Source organism: Bidens hawaiensis, unplaced genomic scaffold, assembly GCF_021521415.1.
Source record: "Bidens hawaiensis isolate Kalapana, Puna unplaced genomic scaffold, B.hawaiensis_p1.1 tig00007641_1, whole genome shotgun sequence".
NCBI classification, from domain to species: domain Eukaryota; kingdom Viridiplantae; phylum Streptophyta; class Magnoliopsida; order Asterales; family Asteraceae; genus Bidens; species Bidens hawaiensis.
The window spans coordinates 166,298-188,206 of NW_027491532.1; the positions used below are offsets into that span (position 1 = coordinate 166,298).

General features: G+C 34.0%; 3 protein-coding genes across 3 annotated transcripts; 2 read left to right on the forward strand and 1 right to left on the reverse strand.

Moving 5' to 3' along the window:
- The first annotated feature begins 387 nt into the window (after positions 1-387).
- LOC143635682 (MA3 DOMAIN-CONTAINING TRANSLATION REGULATORY FACTOR 1-like) lies at positions 388-3,748 on the forward strand. The gene is made up of 4 exons (XM_077103451.1): positions 388-710; positions 1,390-1,484; positions 1,603-3,389; positions 3,523-3,748. Exons 1-3 carry the CDS (start codon positions 488-490, stop codon positions 3,370-3,372), a joined length of 2,088 nt encoding a protein of 695 aa, XP_076959566.1. The 5' UTR covers positions 388-487; the 3' UTR covers positions 3,373-3,389; positions 3,523-3,748.
- LOC143635683 (CBBY-like protein) lies at positions 3,443-6,744 on the reverse strand. Its single transcript, XM_077103452.1, has 8 exons — positions 6,418-6,744; positions 5,547-5,617; positions 5,283-5,441; positions 5,123-5,189; positions 4,693-4,788; positions 4,577-4,623; positions 4,252-4,332; positions 3,443-3,647 (listed from the first exon to the last, which is right to left on the reverse strand). Exons 1-8 carry the CDS (start codon positions 6,739-6,741, stop codon positions 3,527-3,529), a joined length of 966 nt encoding a protein of 321 aa, XP_076959567.1. The 5' UTR covers positions 6,742-6,744; the 3' UTR covers positions 3,443-3,526.
- A 9,648-nt stretch (positions 6,745-16,392) lies between these two features.
- On the forward strand, positions 16,393-18,552 carry LOC143635660 (GDSL esterase/lipase At3g48460-like). Its single transcript, XM_077103433.1, has 2 exons — positions 16,393-17,016; positions 18,046-18,552. Exons 1-2 carry the CDS (start codon positions 16,393-16,395, stop codon positions 18,550-18,552), a joined length of 1,131 nt encoding a protein of 376 aa, XP_076959548.1.
- The last annotated feature ends 3,357 nt before the right edge of the window (positions 18,553-21,909 follow it).

A 21,909-nucleotide genomic window follows, 5' to 3' on the forward strand; every position in this document is an offset into this window, starting at 1 on the left:
ATCTATCCTCTCTGTAAGTTACGAGCTATAATTTACTGATCTGCCGTGTTGTGATTTAATCACGGATTTGAAGTTGAATTTGATACAAGTTATCGTGTTTTTAGTTAAGTTTAATTGCATTCGCTGTTGAGTCACATCTATGCTCTCTGTATGTTACTAGTTGTAGTTTACAGATCTGTTGTGTTATGATTTAATTAACTGATTTGGACTTGAATTTGATATTAAAACAGGTTATTCTGTTTTTAGTTACGTTTCGTTGATGCTGAGATTAGGTTAAATTTAGTGCATTCTCTGTTGAATCATAGCTATCCTCTCTATGAGTAAACAGTCCTAATTGATAGATCTATTGTGTTATGAACTTATGATTCAATCAACCGATTTGAATTTGATATGGATATTAAAGCAGGTTTATATGTTGTCAGTGAAGTTTCATTGATGCTGAGATTGGGTTTTTGTTAATTTATTACTGTAAGATTTGCGAGAGGAGATGACGTCACCTCGTGAAGGTTTTCTGACTGATGAACAGAGGGAAGTGTTGAAAGTAGCAACTCAGAGTACAGAGATGTTGTCGTCATCGCCAAAATCTCCTTCGTGGTTGATGGCTGAGCGTCCAATTAAAGCTCCGGCTGGAGATAGGGCGCCAAACGTCGGGATTGCTGTGAGGCATGTGCGTCGTTCGCATTCTGGAAAGTTCGTCAGGGTGAAGAAAGGTGCGTGCAATTTTGTGTATTATTAAAAGTGTATGTTTTAGGTTTTGCTGCTTTGCCAAATATTATAAATGAAGTATTGCATAGTTAGGGAATCTGTCATTATTTTGCTTCAAACTTCTCTGCCATGTCTCGTAATTTTGAGTCAATTTGGAATAGACTACTGCACATAATTGAACAAATATGCATGGAACCTCTGATAAGACTATAAGAGTGCTTGTTAGTTTTAGAACTTGTGCAATTAGATCTGGATTGGTAAATAACTAGATATTCACAATTTGATGTTATAAGATGCCCATTCATACTTTCAAGTAGACGCGATAAAGTTTACTCTTTCTTTGCTTCGTTTCATATTCATCTTTATAAATTTGAATTACTTTTATATTGTGTTTCGCTTTAATGTTTAGATTTCGATTGGTACTTTTAGAACCTGTGCATTTAGATCTGGGTTGATTGATAATTAGATATCGACATCTGATGTTTTAAGATGCTCGTTCACTCTGTACTTTTTAGTAGGCGCATTTCCCGGCCAGGTTTTATGACTTTTACTCTCTCTTTGCTTCGTTTTATATGTTTTTATACATTAGAGCTGATTTATACACGGGTGTTCAAGCTTTCTGTTCATTTTGTTAGCTTTTAAATGCTTGATTTATGCTGTTTTGCTAACCAACTCTGAAATCAGATGGCGCTGGTGGTAAGGGTACTTGGGGAAAACTGCTTGACATTGATGGCGAAGCACATATTGACCGCAATGACCCTAATTACGATAGTGGCGAGGTAGTTATTATTTATTGACCTGTTTTCATCTACTATATTTGGTTAATAATTAGATTTTAAACCTTTTTAGCATACTCATGTGATATATTTTGAACGTATTTATGTTATTGAAATCTAGGAGCCATATCAACTTGTCGGGTCCACCGTTTCTGACCCATTAGATGAATACAAAAAGAAAGTAGCATCCATCATTGATGAATACTTCACAAATGATGATGTGGATTTAGCAGCATCTGAACTTAGAGAACTCAGGTCGTCTGAATACCACCCTTATTTCATCAAGAGGCTTGTGTCAATGGCTATGGATAGACATGATAAGGAGAAAGAAATGGCTTCGGTTCTTCTTTCGGCTCTTTATTCTGATGTCATCAGTTCGACACAAATTAAGCAAGGATTTTTTATGCTTCTCGAGTCTGCTGATGACCTGGCTGTTGACATACTCGATGTAGTCGAGATTCTTGCTTTGTTTATTGCCCGTGCTGTGGTTGATGATATCCTTCCACCATCATTTGTCACTCGAGCCAAGAAGTCATTATCAGAGTCATCAAAAGGGTTTCAAGCTCTTCAAATTGCAGAAAAGAGTTATCTTTCAGCACCACATCATGCAGAGCTTGTTGAGCGGCGATGGGGTGGCACCACCCACATCACGGTGGAGGAAGTCAAGAAAAGAATTTCTGATCTGCTGAGAGAATATGTGGAAAGTGGTGATACTTCTGAGGCTTGTAGGTGTATCCGCCAGCTAGGCGTTGCATTCTTTCATCATGAAGTTGTCAAACGGGCCTTGGTTTTAGCCATGGAGAACCGTGCTGCCGAGCCGCTTATTTTGAAGCTACTGAAAGAAGCATCAGAAGAAGGTTTGATAAGTTCGAGCCAAATGGTCAAAGGCTTTGCACGTTTACATGATAGCCTTGATGACCTGGCACTTGACATCCCATCTGCAAAGTCATTGTTTGAGTCGTTAGTCCAGCTTGCGGTTGCTGACAGCTGGCTCGATCCGTCATTCGTGAACTCACAATGGGACGGGCCTGCTACAGAGGTTGAAGATGAGAAATTAAGGCGTTACAAAAAAGAAATCGTGACGATAATTCACGAATATTTTCTTTCAGATGATATTCCTGAACTTATTAGGAGTCTTGAGGATCTCGGGTCACCTGAATACAACCCGATTTTTCTAAAAAAGTTGATAACTCTTGCTATGGATAGAAAAAATCGAGAGAAGGAAATGGCATCGGTTTTACTCTCTGCACTTCACATAGAAATCTTTTCAACTCAAGATATCGTTGACGGTTTTACCCTTCTTCTAGAATCTGCGGAAGACACTGCTCTAGACATACTTGATGCATCAAACGAGCTCGCACTTTTCCTTGCACGCGCTGTTATTGACGACGTCCTGGTCCCATTAAATTTGGAGGAAATAGGGAACCGGTTAGCACCAAACTGCAACGGGAGTGAGACAGTTCATGTGGCTCAGTCACTTATTAATGCTCGTCACGCGGGTGAGAGGTTATTGAGGTGCTGGGGCGGTGGGTCTGGGTGGGCAGTGGAGGATGCCAAGGACAAAATTGTCAAGTTACTTGAAGAGTATGAAACCGGGGGTGTTGTCGGTGAGGCGTGTGAGTGTATTCGTGATCTTGGGATGCCCTTTTTTAACCATGAGGTGGTTAAAAAGGCGTTGGTGATGGCTATGGAGAAGAAGAATGATAGGATGCTGGATTTGTTGAATGAGTCTTTTAGTGAAGGGTTGATTACTACTAATCAGATGACTAAAGGGTTCGGTAGGGTTAAAGACGCACTTGATGACCTGGCACTCGATATACCTGATGCTGTTGAGAAGTTTAAGGTTTACTACGAGCATGCTGTGGTTAGAGGGTGGCTGGTTCCTGTTTAACAGCGGTGCGTCATAAGGTAAACATGAATGAAATTAAAATCCATACATCGTTTTTTACAATTTGTCAATTGAATTCATTCTCTTCGTTTTTTTTGTTACATTACATATGATACGATACAAAATGAGATGAAAATTGTTGCAAACTTGTAGGTGGCTAGACATACTGTTTTTGAAGAAGCTTGGTGCAGAAATCGAGATCAAACCTTTCTTCAGGAGGATCACCAATGCAATCGAAAGCAGCGTCTGCGTTCTCAAAGTCTTCATCTGCAGTGTAACTGTACTCCAAATAAAATAGTTATTAAAAAACCTTTGTAAATTGAACTCAAGGGATTTATTCATACCAGCAGCAATTCGTGGTTTTAATCAGGTTGTGTTTTATTTTTACTTTTAAGAATTAGGCTTGTTTGTAATCCGTTGAAAACCGAAACCAATCGAACCACCCAAAATCAAGGCAAGTCGCCGCTTTGAATTTCGTGTGGTTGGGGTTGGGCGGTTTTACAGCCCGGCAGGTGGTTTAGAACCTTTTTACATATATCCATGAATCCTCTTTTTGTCAATTTTAAACTTTAAATATCAAACATCAAACGAATTTGGAAAAAAAATTGGTTCAAACAGTCGAATTGTTAAAACTGGTTGGTCTTACTGATCCACCTAGCCTTGTCGGTTTGTTTTGTAGCTAACGGTCCGGTCAATAATATTTAGGGTTGATAATTTTTGGTTTAAAAGTGGTTGAATTGGACAGTGAACATTGTTAGTAAGAATGACTGTATTGTTGTATTTTTATTTCTTTTACGCTAAAGTTAGCTATGCCTGTGCATGCCTTCCAAGAGGTCATGGCATTATAGTTAAAAGAAGCGAAAATTGAAAATGGAAACTTACCCACTCTTTGTGACAATGCATGTCATTCCAGCAGCTTTTGCAGCGGCAAGGCCGATGCCACTGTCTTCTACCACCACACATCTGCAAACACCAAAATGACGAAACACGTGACCTTAACTTGCAAGGACAAATGCTCACTTATATTTCTATCATATGTTGGAACATGTGGCTACACCTGTAGCCAGATGCCTAATATGCCCCTTTGGAAACAAGGGGCGGGTGGTCATTGGCCATTGGTCATCATCATAACTGACAAATTAGACAGCGAGGTGTGTTAAGGTTGTTTAACATGTACCAACTAAAAACAAATAGACTGTTTGAATACCTTGATGGTTCAACACCCAAAGTGGTGGCTGCTAAATTGTAAATCGCCTGAAAAAGGTATTATCTTTATGAATATACAGGAATCGAATAATGTAGTTTTTGTAAAAGTTAGGTTACCGGATCAGGCTTTTTACGTGGAACCACATCTCCAGCAAATATTTGGATTTTCGCAGCTCGTTCAGGTCCCAAAAGAAACGAGACTATGGCAGAAACCTGCATTAACGATTAAAATAAAAGGTAGTATTAAAGGTACACTGATCAAAAGAACTAAAAAAACTATTAGTTAAAAAAAGAGCGCAAAATTGTTAACTAAAATTAACAATTCAAAATGCATAAAACCTTGTAACAAGTTCTTGGTGGCCTAACAACCAAGAAGTTCAGGTTTTAAGTCTTGTTTAGGGACGTGAGTATTAAATGCGTGGTGTTCATCTCTTTAACGTTCAATAAAATCCAACTTTTATAATCATATTTGATAAACTAATTATATTACACAAATGTAACAAATTTTCATAAAAGTTATTTTGGTCTTTTCTCAAATAATACATACCGCCTTTTCATTAGAAGTACTGCACACTGCAACCTTGACACCTTTGGCAAAAGCCTGATCTATCAACCTGTAACACCCAAAATTCATAATTTAACTCGAATCCAAAAAAACTTCATAAATTTAATAAAAAAATTATATATAAATAGAAAAAGTTGCCTACTTGGCAACTCCGGGACGTAAAGGCAATAGCTTCTTTTCAATAAGAACCATAAACAAGTCAGTTTTTCGCTTGTGAAGGGAAGCTATAAAGTCCTTCCTTTCTTGTTCGCCTTTTGGAGCATTTTCGGGCCAACCCGTTTTGTTGAAGTATGCTGTCATTCTTATAATAACAAGAAACCGTCACGGTAGTTCAGATACGCACTCTTATAAAACAGTTTGCAAAATTAAAAATATATATATAATATATCACACACATTATGTGTACCTTTCTTTCCCACCACCAATTTTAAGTAATTCACCATACAAGTCCACATCCCATGTCACTCCCAATTCTTTCTGTATAATCAAAACCAAGTATCTGCTAATTAGTTTTGACTTTTGAGGTCAAAATCAGAGTTATGTACTGTGTCAATTGGCATGAAATTTTGACATTTTGAAAGCATTCATGAAATGTATAACATTTTGACTTTTCAGGTTCAAATAAATTTGGAAGCACTGATGAAATTGTATAACAGTTTGACTTTTGAGGTCAAAATCAGAGTAAGTTATACTTTAAACTAGCATGAAATCTTCAAATTAAGAAAGCATTGATGAAATTGTATAACAGTTTGACTTTTGAAGTCAAAATCAGAGTAATTTACAATGAAAATTGGCATGGAATCATCGATTCATAAAAAGCATGATGAAATTGTATACCAGTTTGACTTTTCAAGTCAAAATCGGGGTAACTTACGGTGTAAATTGGCATGGAATCATCAAATTATGAAAGCATTGATGATTTCATTTATTTTATACTATTTATTATTACATGTTTAACAAATATAATTTCGATCATTAAAGAGTAGTGTTTACATCAAAATAGAAGGCAAGCAGGCAACAAGCTTGGTCGCTTGCCCTTTTTGGATATCACAACTACGTCGTTTAAAAATTACACTGATCGATCTTCGGGTCATAACACAACTATTCATAACCCGACTAAGTAGCCCCACAACTAATTTACACTTTAAATTAGCATGAAATCTTTAAATTATGAAAGAATTGGTCTAATTTTTAACAATTGATCTAATAAAATAAATTGACTCAAAATTCAAAATGTATGCCAATAACATTCAATCAAAATCAAAACAAACTCATACTTCCGTAAACGTATCATTAAACGACACGCGATGCCCGTCCTTCTCGGTGTCAACAAGCACACCATCACAATCAAACAACAAAGCCGAGGGCAGAACGGATGCATCTCCAGCAGCGCATTTAAAACCACTCCTCAGTTTTGTTCCACTCAAAGGACTCAACCATTTCGAACCCGAAAACCGAACCAAAGCGTCTGGAAACACTGAGGACCTAAACTGATGGAGTTGAACAACAGACTGCTTATTATTATTGTTATTATTACAAGTGTGGGAGTGAAGAACAGAGGATGTTGAACATGATGATGAATGAATAATAATTGATGCCATATTATTATTTTGTGATGGATTGATTTTAGTTATTTGTTGTTGATGATTTGTTATTATTATTATTGTGGGTCATAAGTTTATCTTGTAGCATGTACAACCACAAACACACATAGCATCTGGTGGCTGTTACATATGGACATATGGTCGTTATCTTCTAAGACCCAACCAATCAAAACGGGTCGGGTTATTAAGTTGATACTAATAATGTTTATATGGGTCCACCGGTTCGGTTCGGTTGGTTTTGATGGAAACGAACAGACAATGTTTTAAAAACCGGTATTTTACTCGTATCAGATTTGGTTTAAAATGGTACAACCGGGATATATCAGGAGGTTCATCCGGGTTGCATAGTTTACTTTGTAATTCCGTATAAATACAATTTCGGCTTAAAAAATAACCAAAAAGTGTATTAAAAACATCATACATGGCCAATGATCGAGTCAAATAGAAACTCTGTACTCTGTATATGAACTGAATCAATTACAAAAGAAGTAAAATAACCAGCCTTGTATTTTCAAGATACAAAATTGGTTGATTAGTGTATTGTCGTTTACAGTGTTTTGTCATTTCAATTTTATCCGTTAGATTTAAAGTCATTTTTAAAAATATGGGCCGTAAAAAAATATCAAAAATCTCTTAGGAAAGAAATGGTTATGCTCTCAAGTTTTATTCCAATTTCTTTTTAAGAAGGGAAAGGAAATGAAATAGAGGGATGGAAAGAAATTGTTTTGTTTCGAAATTCATTAAATGAAAGAAAAAATAAGAAAGGAATAAAAAAAATAGGAGAAAATTCCTTCTATATTGGAAGGAATTGAAAAAAAACAAAGGGGAAAAATAAAGGAAAAGAGATGAGAAGAATAGAAAAGAAAGAAGAATAGAAAAGAAAGAAAAATAAACTAATGAACTCTAGAACGCACTGTAAGAAAGAAAATAACAAAAAGATGTGTTCACGAGTTTTATTAAAGGAAATAAAAGAGAAAAATTAAGAGAAAATGTAAAATAAGAGATTTATTTCCATTCAAATTAAAATGAATTGAAAGAAAAAAAAAGGTAACAGAAAGAGAAGATGGCAAATATAAAAGAAGAGTAATGGAAAGAGAAAAAATTATTTTTCAATTCTATTTTTTTTTCTTTTCATAGATGATCTCAGAAATATTAAAAAAAGAAAAGGAAATGAAAGATTTTCTTTTCTCCACTCTTTCCTTGATCATTTCATTTTCTTTCTTTGCAATTTGGAAAGAAACCAATCATCCAATCCCTTCAAATGCACTCTACTTTTTAATTTCTTTCCTTTAATAAAACTCAGGAATCCCTTCCTTTCTTTCCAACAAAACAAAATAAAAACAAACTCTACAAAACAACAGCTTCTTTCTTTCCATCACTTTTCATTATTTTCCATCCTTAAGTGAACTTGAGAACACAACATTAGGTTTTTTGAAGTTTGAATCATCCACCTCAAGATTGCATAGTATATGTTGGGTTTTGTGAGCAGGTGCAATATACAGTTGTACATTGTGCATCAAGGGTAGTAAAAATCTCAAAATTAGGAGTTTTTATGAAATGACATTTTTGCCCATCATATATGTATATTTATCTCCTTATGACTATAACTTATAAGTTACAAGGCGTTTGAAGTTAAACTTTGTGAGTGCATAAGTCATAAGTTACAACTTTGTAACTTATAATTTATGACTTATACAAGTCATAAGGAGGTAAAATACGAAATTCCAAACAACCCCTAAGTATAGATTTGTGGCATCCCACATCGGTTGGGGAGGAGAATGAAGCCTTCTTTATAAGGAGGTGGATTCTTTCCCCAATTATAACGTGTTTTGGGAGTTTAATGGTAATGGATGAGAGGAGAACTCCACGGTTAAGCATGCTCAAGTGAAAGTAGTATCAAGATGAGTAACCTCCTGAGAAATATTTACAAGGGCAACCAAAAGCAAATTCTTGAGGCGATGACGGTACGTCCCGACCAAAACAGACAATATTATGGTGCAGAAGATTACAAATATAACCCTAACTATTGGATAATGACGGCTTAGTTCCTCTACTATTGAAAACCTAACAATATACAACAACTACAGGCTCTAAGGTTTTCAAACTACAGAAGTGACCCTCGGGTCAAACTAAAAAAATTCCGAGTCTTGCCTACCTAAAAACTACCCATTTCTTGTTTCTTTTTACCCAAAATTTCTTTTAAAATGGTTCAATTGTTGCAATACAAGGGTAATTCTTGAATTGGGATAAATTTTTGCCTCTTTTGTGTATGCTGATTCTAATTAGTTGTTGCCAACTTTCATGATTCATTTTAATGATTTTCATTTATTTATGCTTTGCCAAACTTTAGACTAGATTTATCAATAACCCATCCTAACCCAATCCAACATTTTAATAAAAAACTAATTTCTCTTTTTTTCATATACACAACCCAACCTAACCTAATTTTTCACTTTCATTCCCAACCCAACCGAACCCAATTATTTTAATACATATATTTATTTAGGTTTCAATTTATTCTATAAAATTTATTAAATTAAAAAAATGTTTATTTTTTAAATTGTATTATTTTAAATATAAAAAATATTAAATATTTTTTACAAGTAACAAAACTAATTTTACATATAATAATATTATAAAAAATACATGTTTTTAAAAGTGCTCCATTTCTAACAAAATTTATATCGAAATACTCATAAAATAAACTAAACAAGACTGTGTTTTTAAAATTTTAAAATAAGTTAAATAATATAGATTATTAAAAAACATCAAATTATATACAAAAGAAATTGTTTGAAAGAAAAGAATGAAAAAAGGAATATTTAAATGAAGTTGAGTTATGGCCTAGGTTGATCTCATGGCTTGGGTTGTGCATATATCAAATGATATGTACACATTTTCATTTTCTTTTCAGGTACACATTTTCATTTTCTTTTCATGTAATTTACACGTGCATATATCAAATGATATGTACCGACTTAGTTTAACAACTCGTGAACTTAAGCAAAGATGATGATTCATGTTGACATGGTGAAACCAAGTTATCACAATTGTTTCTTGATTTATAATTTCATGGTATATGTTGGTACTTGGTAGTTGGATATGAAATGAATAAACCATGTGTTTAATGCTCTTAAATAAAATAATAAAATAGATCGATGTTCGATTTTGTGTAGGTATGTTTACAAGAGTGGCAATATGTCTATATCACAACTTAGGATAGTTTGAATTTGTTTCATGAAGTTGTGTGACACGTTTAAAACATTTGGAGGATAAAAATCAAATAGAAGTTAAGGATATTCATGAACAAAAAGCCATTTTCTTTCATATTATTACTCCTAATGAACACACATCACACAAAAGTAGCTATGTTTTGTTGTATGTTAGTAGTCATTAACGTAGCAATGATTTGTAATAATTAAATTATTACCTCATAATATTTCTTAGATGAAAAAGATGGTATGTAAACATTGAAGCTAAGCTTTTAGTGTGCATAAGCAAAATAATTATTGGGACCTATACTATTCCACAATTAAATTGAATTTAAATAGAAAATTAAAGAAGGGTAAAATGGTTTCTAGAAGAGAGAAAGAGTTGTAATGGTTTCTATGAGACCCGTCATTTGAAATGGCGGATCTCAGATTGTATATAAGGCATGTCAGTTTGTGTCGGGTGAGGTGGACAATTATCTGGTGTTTCGTCATTTGAAATTGCGGATGTGGTACTTTTATTGTGTGTTCCGTCATTTCAAATGGCGGATGCCACTTTTTATAATCTGCCACTTTGACTGGTGGTTCACGTTTCTCAAAGTAGCATGCCCCTATATGTAAAAACGACATTTGTCATTTGAAATGGCAAGTGTCTTCTTGACATCCGCTATTTCAAATGGCAGATGTGAACAGTACATGTACTACCACTAGATTTGACTATTGATGATTGATAAGTCCAATGTTTATTTTTCTTTTTATATTTATTAAAAAGACATTATTTATAAAATAATATAATATTAAAAAATAATTTCTATTATCAAAAGGACTAATCAGTTTTTATTTTTATCTATTATACTTTTATATTTTAATTATTAAAAATTAATTAGTATTATTAAAAAGCTAATAATTAATAATAATAATTATATTATTATATAATATAATTTAGAACTTTGGTGTCGCCAAGCCCCGCGTATATAACAATTAGAAACTTTTGTGCCGCAAGTCTCGATTGGGCCCATTCGCGGCACCTTATTGGTGGTATTTTTTTAATTAGTTCTTTTTGTTTTGTTGTAGTTCCGGTACGTATCGAAAACCAACCGAATGCCGACTTATTTTTTATTTTTTGTTTTAATTCCGGTGTTATCACGATCGTGATAGAAACTGACCGAATAAACTCAACGCGTTTTGTTTTAGTTCCGGTTGAGTAACAAATGTAATGAAAACCAACCGAATGTTGATTTTGTTTTAGTTCCGGCATCGTAAACGTGACGAAAACCGACCAAATTCGCATAGACTGACCACCTAAACACCGGAGATTGACAACGATCGGGTTTTACCAATGATCGAGTTTTACTTATCAACGCCACCCTATTGGTCCCCCTCAACTTTTATAATCTTTTTTGTTTTACTTCAGATACAATAACGCACGTAATCGAAACGACCGCCTCAACGCTTGGGACCGACAACGTTTGGGTTTACCATTGCCTAGATTTTACTAACATGTTCCGATGCAACACGACGGGTAAAACACTAGTTATTACATTAAAAAGCTAATAAAACAAAAGTAACTCGATTTTTATATTTATTAGCTTTTAAATTTTAATTAATAATACTAATTATTAGCTTTTTAGTAATACTAATTAATTATTAAAAATTAATAAATAAAAATAAAAAAAACAAAAACAGATTAATACAAATTATTTTTTAATAATTAATTATATTATTTTATAATTATTGTCTTTTATAAAAAATAAAAGTAAAAAACATATATCAATAAATATAAAAAGAAAAATGACATTGACTTGTCAATCATCAAAGGTCAAATCTAGTGGTAGTACATGTACTGTTCAAATCTGCCATTTGAAATGGCGGATGTCAAGAAGACACTTGCCATTTCAAATAACAGATGTCGTTTTTACATATAGGGGCATGCTACTTTGGGAAACATGAACCACCAGTCAAAGTGACGGATCAGAAAAAGTGACATCTGCCATTTAAATGGCGGAACATGCAATAAAAGTACCACATCTGGCATTTCAAATGACGGAACACCAGATAATTGTCCACTTCACCCGACACAAACTGACATGCCCTATATATAATCTGAGATCCGCCATTTCAAATGACGGATCTCCTATAAACTATTACAACTCTTTCTCTCTCCTAGAAATTATTTTACCCTTCTTTAATTTCCTATTTTGAAAAAAAAAATTCCAATTAAATTATTTTTCAAGTCTTTTTCAAAATTTAGAATGTTACAAAATTACTTTGCAAATACATCCATTCAATACAATAAAATTTAGGATGTTAGCTTGATCTAGTAACAAAGATATACAACCTTCAACTGAAAGATTGTGAGTTTTAGTCTCATTTCAGACATGATAGAAACATTAGTTTTTCAAAAAAATTATATATGACGTCGTAAGCTATAACATCGGGGCCTTCAACCTTTGGGACGAAGGAAATGAATGAGCATTAATATATAGCAAAACTGTACAATGAAATTGAATGTGAAGCCATCCAGGTCGGTGACTATTCATTACCACAACACTATACAACCTCTCGAATTTCTTCCACAGTGAATCTAGAGATCAAGGATGGGCCTTCGAAGGATTTAATATTTTGAATCTTTAGTTATTAGTTTTGTCTTTCAGAAAATGACTCATTGAATTTATGATGAAACTATCGTTTTGCTTCCTCTTTAATGGAATTTGGGTCTGCTCCCTACAACCCGTTTATAGTCAAGCCATTAACACGAAATGATAAAAAACGACCAAACAATTATTAAATGTGGTGACAATGTTTTTATCATATCAATTAATCATTTTCAGGACCCGCTATTATATAAATGTCTTAGGTTAAATTTTATTTCTAACAACGTTTTGGTTTTATTGTCATTCACATTCCAGGGGATTTAAACCATTACTTTTAGAACGATAAAACAAACATCATACAACTCAACTCCTTGATACCACTAGCTTAAAGGCCCTTGGCTTTAGGTTATTAACTATTTAAATTATTTTTAAAATATAATTATTAAGTCAGCTAAGCCCAATATATGGCCCGGATTGGCATTTCTTAGTTGTACTTATAAAATTATTTAATTAACGAAACAACAATTTCATAAAAGAGTGATTGATATACCAACTTAAAAATGATAAGAAAAGAGAGCCCCATGTGGAGTTAAATGCATTAGACATGGGTAGTCTTAAATGGCCATTTGTTTGTCCCACTATAATTTTTCATTCTCACAAACTTTCCTACAATTAGATAGGAAAATTATATATACAAGAGCGTATGAGAAAACTTCGAAAAAAACATTTCAAACAATTTTTTTCATTCTTTCCATACTAATTAATATTTAAAAAAAATAATAAAAAAAACAATATATATAGTTTACAAGTTACATATACGTAACTAGTATAAGATACGTAGCTTCATGGGTTACATATATGTAATTTTATGAACTATTTACCTTTTTACTATACTAACCTTATAAATCTAATCTAATCTAACTACTATATTAAAGCAATACAAATATCCACATGGCATTTAATTAAGCTATCTATATAAGATTCTATCTCAACAATTTCCAAAATTATAATTTACACCTAATAAGCTATTTAATTTTAATATTATTATCATTTATATAATTACTAACAAAGTTACAAATATAACTTTAAATGTTGTATTAAATGAGGTTTTTATAAATTTATAAATTATAAACTTTTATTTATCATCATTTATATCTTATGAATCCATGATGTATGCTATTATATCTATTATTAAATTTAATTTTTTTTGTTGCATTTTTTAACCACCCGTGTATTACACGGGCTATATCCTAGTTATAATTAAAACAATCTAACTACTATATTAAAGCAATACAAAGATCCACATGACATTTAATTAAGCTATCCACATAGGATTCCACTTTAACAATTTCCAAAATTATAATTTACACCTAATAAGTTATTTAATTTTAATACTATTATCATTTATATAATTACTAACAAAGTTACAAATATAACTTTAAATGTTGTGTTAAATGAGGTTTTTATAAATTTATGAATTATAAATTTGTATGTATCATTATTTATATCTTATGAATCCATGATGTATGCTATTATATCTATTATTAAATTTAATTTTTTTGTTGCATTTTCTAACCACCCGTGTATTACAAGGGCTATATCCTAGTTATAATTAAAACAAACGAAAAATATAAACAAAAATAAGTGACTGATTGATAGTAGTTTTCTCGTTTTTCTCACAATTTGTTGGCTTTTTTAGACTGAGTGCAGTGAGACAGCAAAATGGGCGATTTTATTTAGACCCCCCCCCTCCCGGGCGCCTCTGTGTGATAAGAGGGGCGCAAGGGGGGGGGGGCGAATATTTGTCGTCTGCCATTGTTTGAAAATATTATTATTTTATTATCATGTATGTATGTATGTGTATGTGTATGTATGTGTGTGTGTGTATAGGACTATAACACCACCATACCCCTAAAACAAAAATCCCATCTTTGCTGACTGGATGCTACATGTTACTTATACCCCCAAATTTGTAACCCCCACTACTCATAGCCTTATGAACCCTCTTGTATAGACAAGTACAAACGGTGTTAGTTAAGCAGACTAAAATTTTTCAGAAATGTAAACAACATTTACTTTGCCAATGCAAGATTCAAACCTCTAGATAAAAATGGCAATTTTCGCTAAAACGCATAGGCGAAAAGTAGACTTACATTTTTTACATAGTATTTCACGTCAAAAGGAGAATCTTATCATCTAATCGAGTTTCTTTTATTGGACGACAAATTAATATCTCATTTTATCTATTATGAGACTTGTACCTTTACTATTTAGAACACATTTCATCTTAACAGACATCTTGATATCGTTAAACTACAAATCTATTGGTTATATGAATTAATAAAATATATATGTAAGATGGACAAAATGAATAACCAACCAATAAACAACCGACTAAGGTAGGTGGATCAGGAAATGAGAACCATAGATCATTTATATCTTTATTGCAAACTTCATCAACCACCCTCTCATCATCCTAAATTATTACTCCCAACCCCCTCTATAATAATATCAAATGACATAAATACAAACTATAAAAATGGAATATGAGGCAATTTATACTCTCAACCTCCTCTATATTAAATGGTAAATGACATAAGTTCAAACTATACATGGAATATGAGGCTTGATTTGGTTCTAGAACTATTTGGAAAGCAGGGAAAGTTGTAATGATCATTTTGTTATGGATATTTTAAAGAAGCAAGCCAGTATTAAATTAAGTTTCAAACCTTTATACAACTAGAATAAAAATCTTTAAAAAGTTGAGTAGTTCAACTCACAAGAATCAAGTGCAAGTACAAACATTAAGCATGAGTTGGTCACTAGATGTATAGTAATTGATGGAATGAAAACTACATTTTAGCTTTGCTAACATGCACAACTTCATTCTACATTAAACTACCACGTACATTCCAAGCAATGTTAGGCTATACACTCAATTGTATTGTAATATTTTGGGTGTTCTATGTGTGAGAACTTGTGTGTGACTATGATGTGTACATAGATATTTTGTAAAAAAAATAATCATAGTTTTTCAATTAATGAAGATGTTGAATTAGAATATGCCTTAAGTGTTCAAATTTATTTCGAGTATTAAATTTGATATACATCCATAACTTATTTTGATATACACCCATAACTTGTTTTATTATTTCTTTTAGCGATCATATTTATTTCTCTTTTTAGAATTTGTATGTCAAATCTACCCTACATCACCGTAATATAACTTGAAATTTAGTTGTAATAAAACTTAATTTAATAATAAATGTAACTAACTATAACTACAGTACTTTTATTTCACCTACTTATAGCGACTATTATGACTCTTAAATGTCACCATTTAGTTTAAAAAATACACCAGAAGCACTAGTTTAATTGCATATAAATACTCCTTTTAGCCTGGTGAAACCAAAATATTGGTTAAATCTTTTTATTTTTTAACAGTGAAGATTCAAGTCAAATATTCGATAAACACGTGTTTAAGTAAATATACATTTAATTAAGAAATGATTCAATCACAATAAAAAGGCTGGCAAATGAGCGACAATACACGTTTAATATTCAATAAACATGTCTTTAAGTTGTTTTGAAAAACTACAACCAAGTTTATTATCATTCTTGTTCTCAAATGACATCTTATTTTAACCATGTCATCAAAATCTTGAAATTAATATCATATTAGCTCTCAAACAGTTTTCACCAACCCAACTTTTAACCGAAACATTACTATGTACATATTTAGTCCACTTTGACTATAATTTCCATAAAGGCTAAAACAGTCTTTACACACAACCTCTCACTATATAACCATGTAGCACCCTCCAAACATAAAGACGTTAATAACCATGACAATCTCCACCGTCGTCGCTACCACTACCATCACCTTCCTCCTCTTTCTTACCCTAACTTCCGCTACCCCTCTCCCACACTCCTTCACCAAAATCTATGCCTTCGGCGACTCCTACACCGACACGGGCAATACCGCCTCTGACACGGGCCCTAGCGGCTTTAGCCACGTGTCCAACCTCCCATACGGCCGTACATATTTCCACCGCCCAACCAACCGCTATTCAGACGGCCGTTTAGTCATTGACTTCATAACACAATCCCTCAAATTACCTTTCCTCCCACCCTATCTTAACCGAAAAGCCGACACCTCGGTCGGCATTAACTACGCGGTCGCGGGGTCCACCGCGATCCGACACGCGTTTTTTTTCAAAAATAACCTTACATTATCTATAACAACACAATCATTACAAACACAACTAAATTGGTTTATTAAAACATTAGAGGGGTTGAAATGTAAAAATGCAATATTAACACCAAGAGAATGTGGTAATGTGTTTAAGGATGCCTTGGTTTGGGTTGGTGAGATCGGAGCTAATGACTATGCGTACACCATTGGTTCAAGCGTCACCGGAGACACCATTCGCAGGCGAGCTATTCGCAGTGTGACAGGGTTTGTTGAGGTAACTATTATTATTATTATTATTATTATTTATGAGAAAATAAGTAGGCATTATTTTTATGGTTGGGTAGGTGGCAAATGCAAATTTTGTTGGACATTTTTTTAAAATAAATAATTACGCGTAAGTAAAATAAATTAGAAATTAATTTAAAGAGAACTGTGGTTTTTGTCCTTATGGTTTGACCAAATTTACGGTTTTAGTCAAATAGTTTCAAATTAAAGGTTTTTGTCCAATAGTTTTGTTTTCTCACTTGTAAATAAACCCGACCCAACTAACCTTGTTAACTCTTGTTGTTAACAGTAAAACCCATCAGTGTGTCCCTCACGTGAGGGGCAATTTTGTTCTTTAGTTGTGTAATCGTTTGACATGTTTATCTACCAAATGTGTCATGATCGAAGCCGCCATAGATGAATCGCAATCATCGTTTGTTGGTGTAAGGTTTGTGGAAGATGAAGGAAAAAACGACGAAGATGTAAATGGGAATTGGGAATTAGAGTTGGGGTTTATGTATGGAGATAAAGAACAAAATTGGCCATCACGCTGATGGGTTAACGACTAGAGTTAATAGGGTTAGTTAGGTCGGGTTTAATTGCAAGTGAAAACAAAACTATTGAACGAAAAACGCAAATTTGAAACTAATGAACTAAAATCGTAAAATTGGTCAAACAACAAGGACGAAAACCGCAGTTCTTTCATTAATTTATAGTCTTATATAAATTTTTGAATATTAATAAAAAGTTAAAGATGGCTATGTTTTCATAAACGGATTAATTTGACTATCGATTTACTGATCAAACCGGTTGGACGGTGGATCGTATTCAAAAACGGATACTAGTATGTTTACACCGCTAGTTATATGCACGTAAATTATTTTACATCAAGTTACGTTAATATATGTCAAATTATTTTTTTAATAACAATTGCTTGAAGTTTTGAATCCATTCTGTGTTCATGTTGTAACAGAAATATTTCTCTTTATTTATTTTATAATATGTTCAAAAGATGAACAGTTAAATATTCTTTTGCTAGGCATTGCTGAATAAAGGTGCAAAATATTTGGTGGTACAAGGCCTCCCTCCTACGGGTTGCCTAACGCTAGCCATGTACCTTTCACCCGAGACTGACCGTGACGACATGGGTTGTGTAGGCACGATCAACAACCAAAGCCATATTCATAACACCATTCTCCAAGCCAACATTAAAAACTTAAGAACAAAATATCCAAAAGCAATTATTGTCTATGCCGATTATTGGAACGCTTATCGTTATGTAATGAAGAACGCACCAAAGCTGGGGTTCCGCGAGCTTTACAAAGTATGTTGTGGACATATTGGTGAATCCTACAACTTTGACGTTGCTGCTACCTGTGGGTCCCGAGCTGCAAGCTCGTGTCAAAACCCCTCTCAGTATATCAATTGGGATGGAGTTCATCTTACTGAAGCTATGTATAAAGTAGTTTCTAATATGTTTCTTAATGGTCCTTACACTCGGCCACCATTTAAGTACTTGTTAAGAAGTAAACAAAAATCAGGCTAGATGACAATAAATGTCAGTTTGTAATGTTTATTCATTTAGCAACGACTTCATAAGTGGATTGATTTGACTATTTGAGTAATGTCTATCATTTGCGGGTCAATTAATTAAAATTAATGACATTCAAGGATCATTCGTCGAAGAGCATGCGAAATCAACTCTTTTGACAAAGCGTAGATCACTTGACAAAATAAGACACATATTTGAAACATCGGTGTGCCATAACTGCCTAGACGTATTATTCCTATTGTAACCAGTTATACGGTTAATAATTATGCTTATACGGTTAATAAGACCTTTTCTCTTTTATCAAGTACTTAGGTAACTTGTAATAGAAAATCGTTAAAATCGTAGTTAATAGAAAATGCACCATACTACTTGCAGGGCCGTCTTCGAGAATCGCCATAAAAATTTGAGCTGAAGAAGAGTATAAATTCGGGCATTAAGTAAATAACAATCAAAAAATTAACCCTAAATTTTATAGAACTAAACATATAAATAACCCTTAATTTACTAAAACTAAGCATATAAATAGCAATTAACTATTAGTTTAATGACATTCATATTCAGTATTTCAGTGAAAATCTCAAAAACCTAACTGTGGAGTGGCGACTGGCATACTTGCGGAGGCCGGATCCAGCGGCTGAGGACTAGAGGGTGTTCGGTTCGGCATTCGCTGTTTGTCTGAAGTCTGATTGCCCTATTATCTTTATCCCGCCTCAGTATTTTGCAAAGATTTTAAACAGGCTATTGGGCTGGTTGATGGTTATGAAATTTTGGGCAAATCAGATATAAATTCAAATGGACTCAATTTGAATTGGACTTATAACTAATAATTTATAATTTTACACTTCTTTTTGAAAAAAAAATGCATATATGCATAGAAGATGGATCAAATACAAATAGAATATCCGTACTAAACTACGAACTGAATAAAACCACAAACCCCATCTCCACTTTCTTCCTCATCCAACCACCAGACCCATCTCCATCTTCTTCCTCATCCACCACAAAACCACCGGATTCCGATCACTCCGCCGCCAACCTCCGCCACCTTTCCTTCAACCAATGTTCTGTTGCCTCGTCGCTGACACCAACCACAGCTTCCGTATCTACAGCAGCTACAACTCCGGCGAGACTTTTGATTCTGGTGGCGGCGGCGCCTTCATTTTCTGCTGCAACATGCTCGCTCTAATAGGCGGCGGCCGACCACCAGAGCCGATGTATCGTTCCGATCGGAAGCTAAATCCCTACGTCTTGCCGGGTTATTATTGTGACACCCCGTTGAGCGATTTGCGGAAGCGTAAAACGGAAATGTAACAGACACCTCTGGTATCAACCACATTGCTTATAACGAACAATACAAACTAGTTTACAATATTTTACATCGATCTAACTTTGTTTACAACTAGGTGATACAAACTAAAACCAGTCCGTTAAGCGACTTTACTTCTTACTAGCACACTTGCATCAATTCACCCAGTATTGATCGCAAGTCAAACACGTAGCACATTGACTTTCTAGTCCAAGTCTGGTATACCTGAAAAACATGTTAAAACGGGTCAACTACAAATAGTTGGTGAGTTTCACAAGTTTCAAGAAATCAGTTGTGCGTACAACAATCACAGTTGTAAATACGCAAGTATGTATGTATGTACGTTCACAAGTACGTTTGTTTGTATGTTTATGATGTAATTATGCTAAGCTACAGTGAAGTCTTGACTGTTCGTACTGCGTGCCTCCATTTCCCACGCTCAATCAACCACTGTGGCCCCCTTTCCACCCACAACATGCCCCGAGTAGCTATGTCTAACACTACATAGCGTGTTTGTATAATTATGGTCATGTGCAAACGGTTTTGTGTCTTGGCAAACCGTGCCGGCTCCGTTTGGGTTTGTCAAACCAATATTACTATTCACAAGCCATCGGCTCGAAGTTAATCACTGTGTTAGTAGGGACTTTTGTGTGTTAGCACTTAGATAATTCCCATCATCAAACAGTTCAGAATATATATAGATATGTAACAACATGTTTTTCACCCCAAAAGTTCGTAAAAACAGTTTAAAAGTGGGGTCATGAAACTCACGGTTTAATAGGGATTCAGTACAGCGTCAACTTGTAGTTCGTTTGACTCGTATCACTAACCCCTTAGCGGTTTTGGTTCGTTTTCGCCCTTCTAATCAAGTTTTCGAGTTCTTGTGCTTCTATACAGGCTAGGTACAGGTCCTTAGGTTTTGTGTGGTTTGTGTGAAATTCCATAGAAAAGCAGATAGGAATGTTGAAGAAAGTGAAAAAATATCTAAGATACAATATAAAATGTGTAGGAAACTTAAGGGGGGGGGGGGGTTATCCCCTTATTAACGTACAGAATGAATTTTGGGCCCTTTTGGGCCCATTTTGACCTGCATTTGCAAGCCCATACGTGAAATGTCGAGTCCAAATTTATTTCGGGTTCGGTTTTTGGCGTGAAAAATCTATCGGGTACAACAAACAGCGTGAAAACGAGTGTTTTTCGGCTATGTTTGTATAAATTTATAAAAACACAGTATACGTTTGTAAAATTCGAAAATATTTTCACGGATCGCTTAAAACATTTCAAATAAGTGTTTGGTAAGTCTTTTTCGGCTTAATGGATGATACAATGCTTGGTTTGTAACTATCTTTCGTGTTTAAATCTATAGCGGGTAGTTAAACGAGCATGTTTTCGTTTAACTTGTTTGCTATCGAACTAAGGCCATAATACTTATATATTAGCTTATATTAAACGTATATCACTTATAGATGCCCCCTCCCCCGAGATATCTGGGTCATAATCAGACCCGCTCGGTTAATCGTTCGTTCGTTACGTAATAAGCGTTTAATCGTTAAATCGGTAACTGTATATTAGGGTGTACCTAGTTTTGGCTCAAATGTCACATTCTCCCCCCGTTAGAAAATTTCGTCCCCGAAATTCGATTATGCCAACTTTACGCTCCCTAGGGACAACCAGGAGTATTTGTTTTCCTTTTCAAATATATATAATTTCCCGTTAAGGCATTTTACCGAACTTTAACCATTGAAATTCTGTTGAGTCGTAACTGTTTGACTTTCCCGCCTGTTATTTTTATGGGTTCTTTACAAAATTTAGTTATTTGTGACTTTTCAAGTGGTACTATCTTCGCCTCGTCAATAAGGCATTTGGTTGTTTCGGCATATAAGAAATTTGTCCGTAGAATTAAAATCGAGAGTAGACTCGATTCTTGAGATAGTTTATTCATTATGTTACGGGTTTAATTTTTGAGACAACCTTGTACAGTTCTATGTATGTTGATGTCAATGTATTAGTTTCCTCAACTCGAATAACACTTTTCAAAGGTCAAA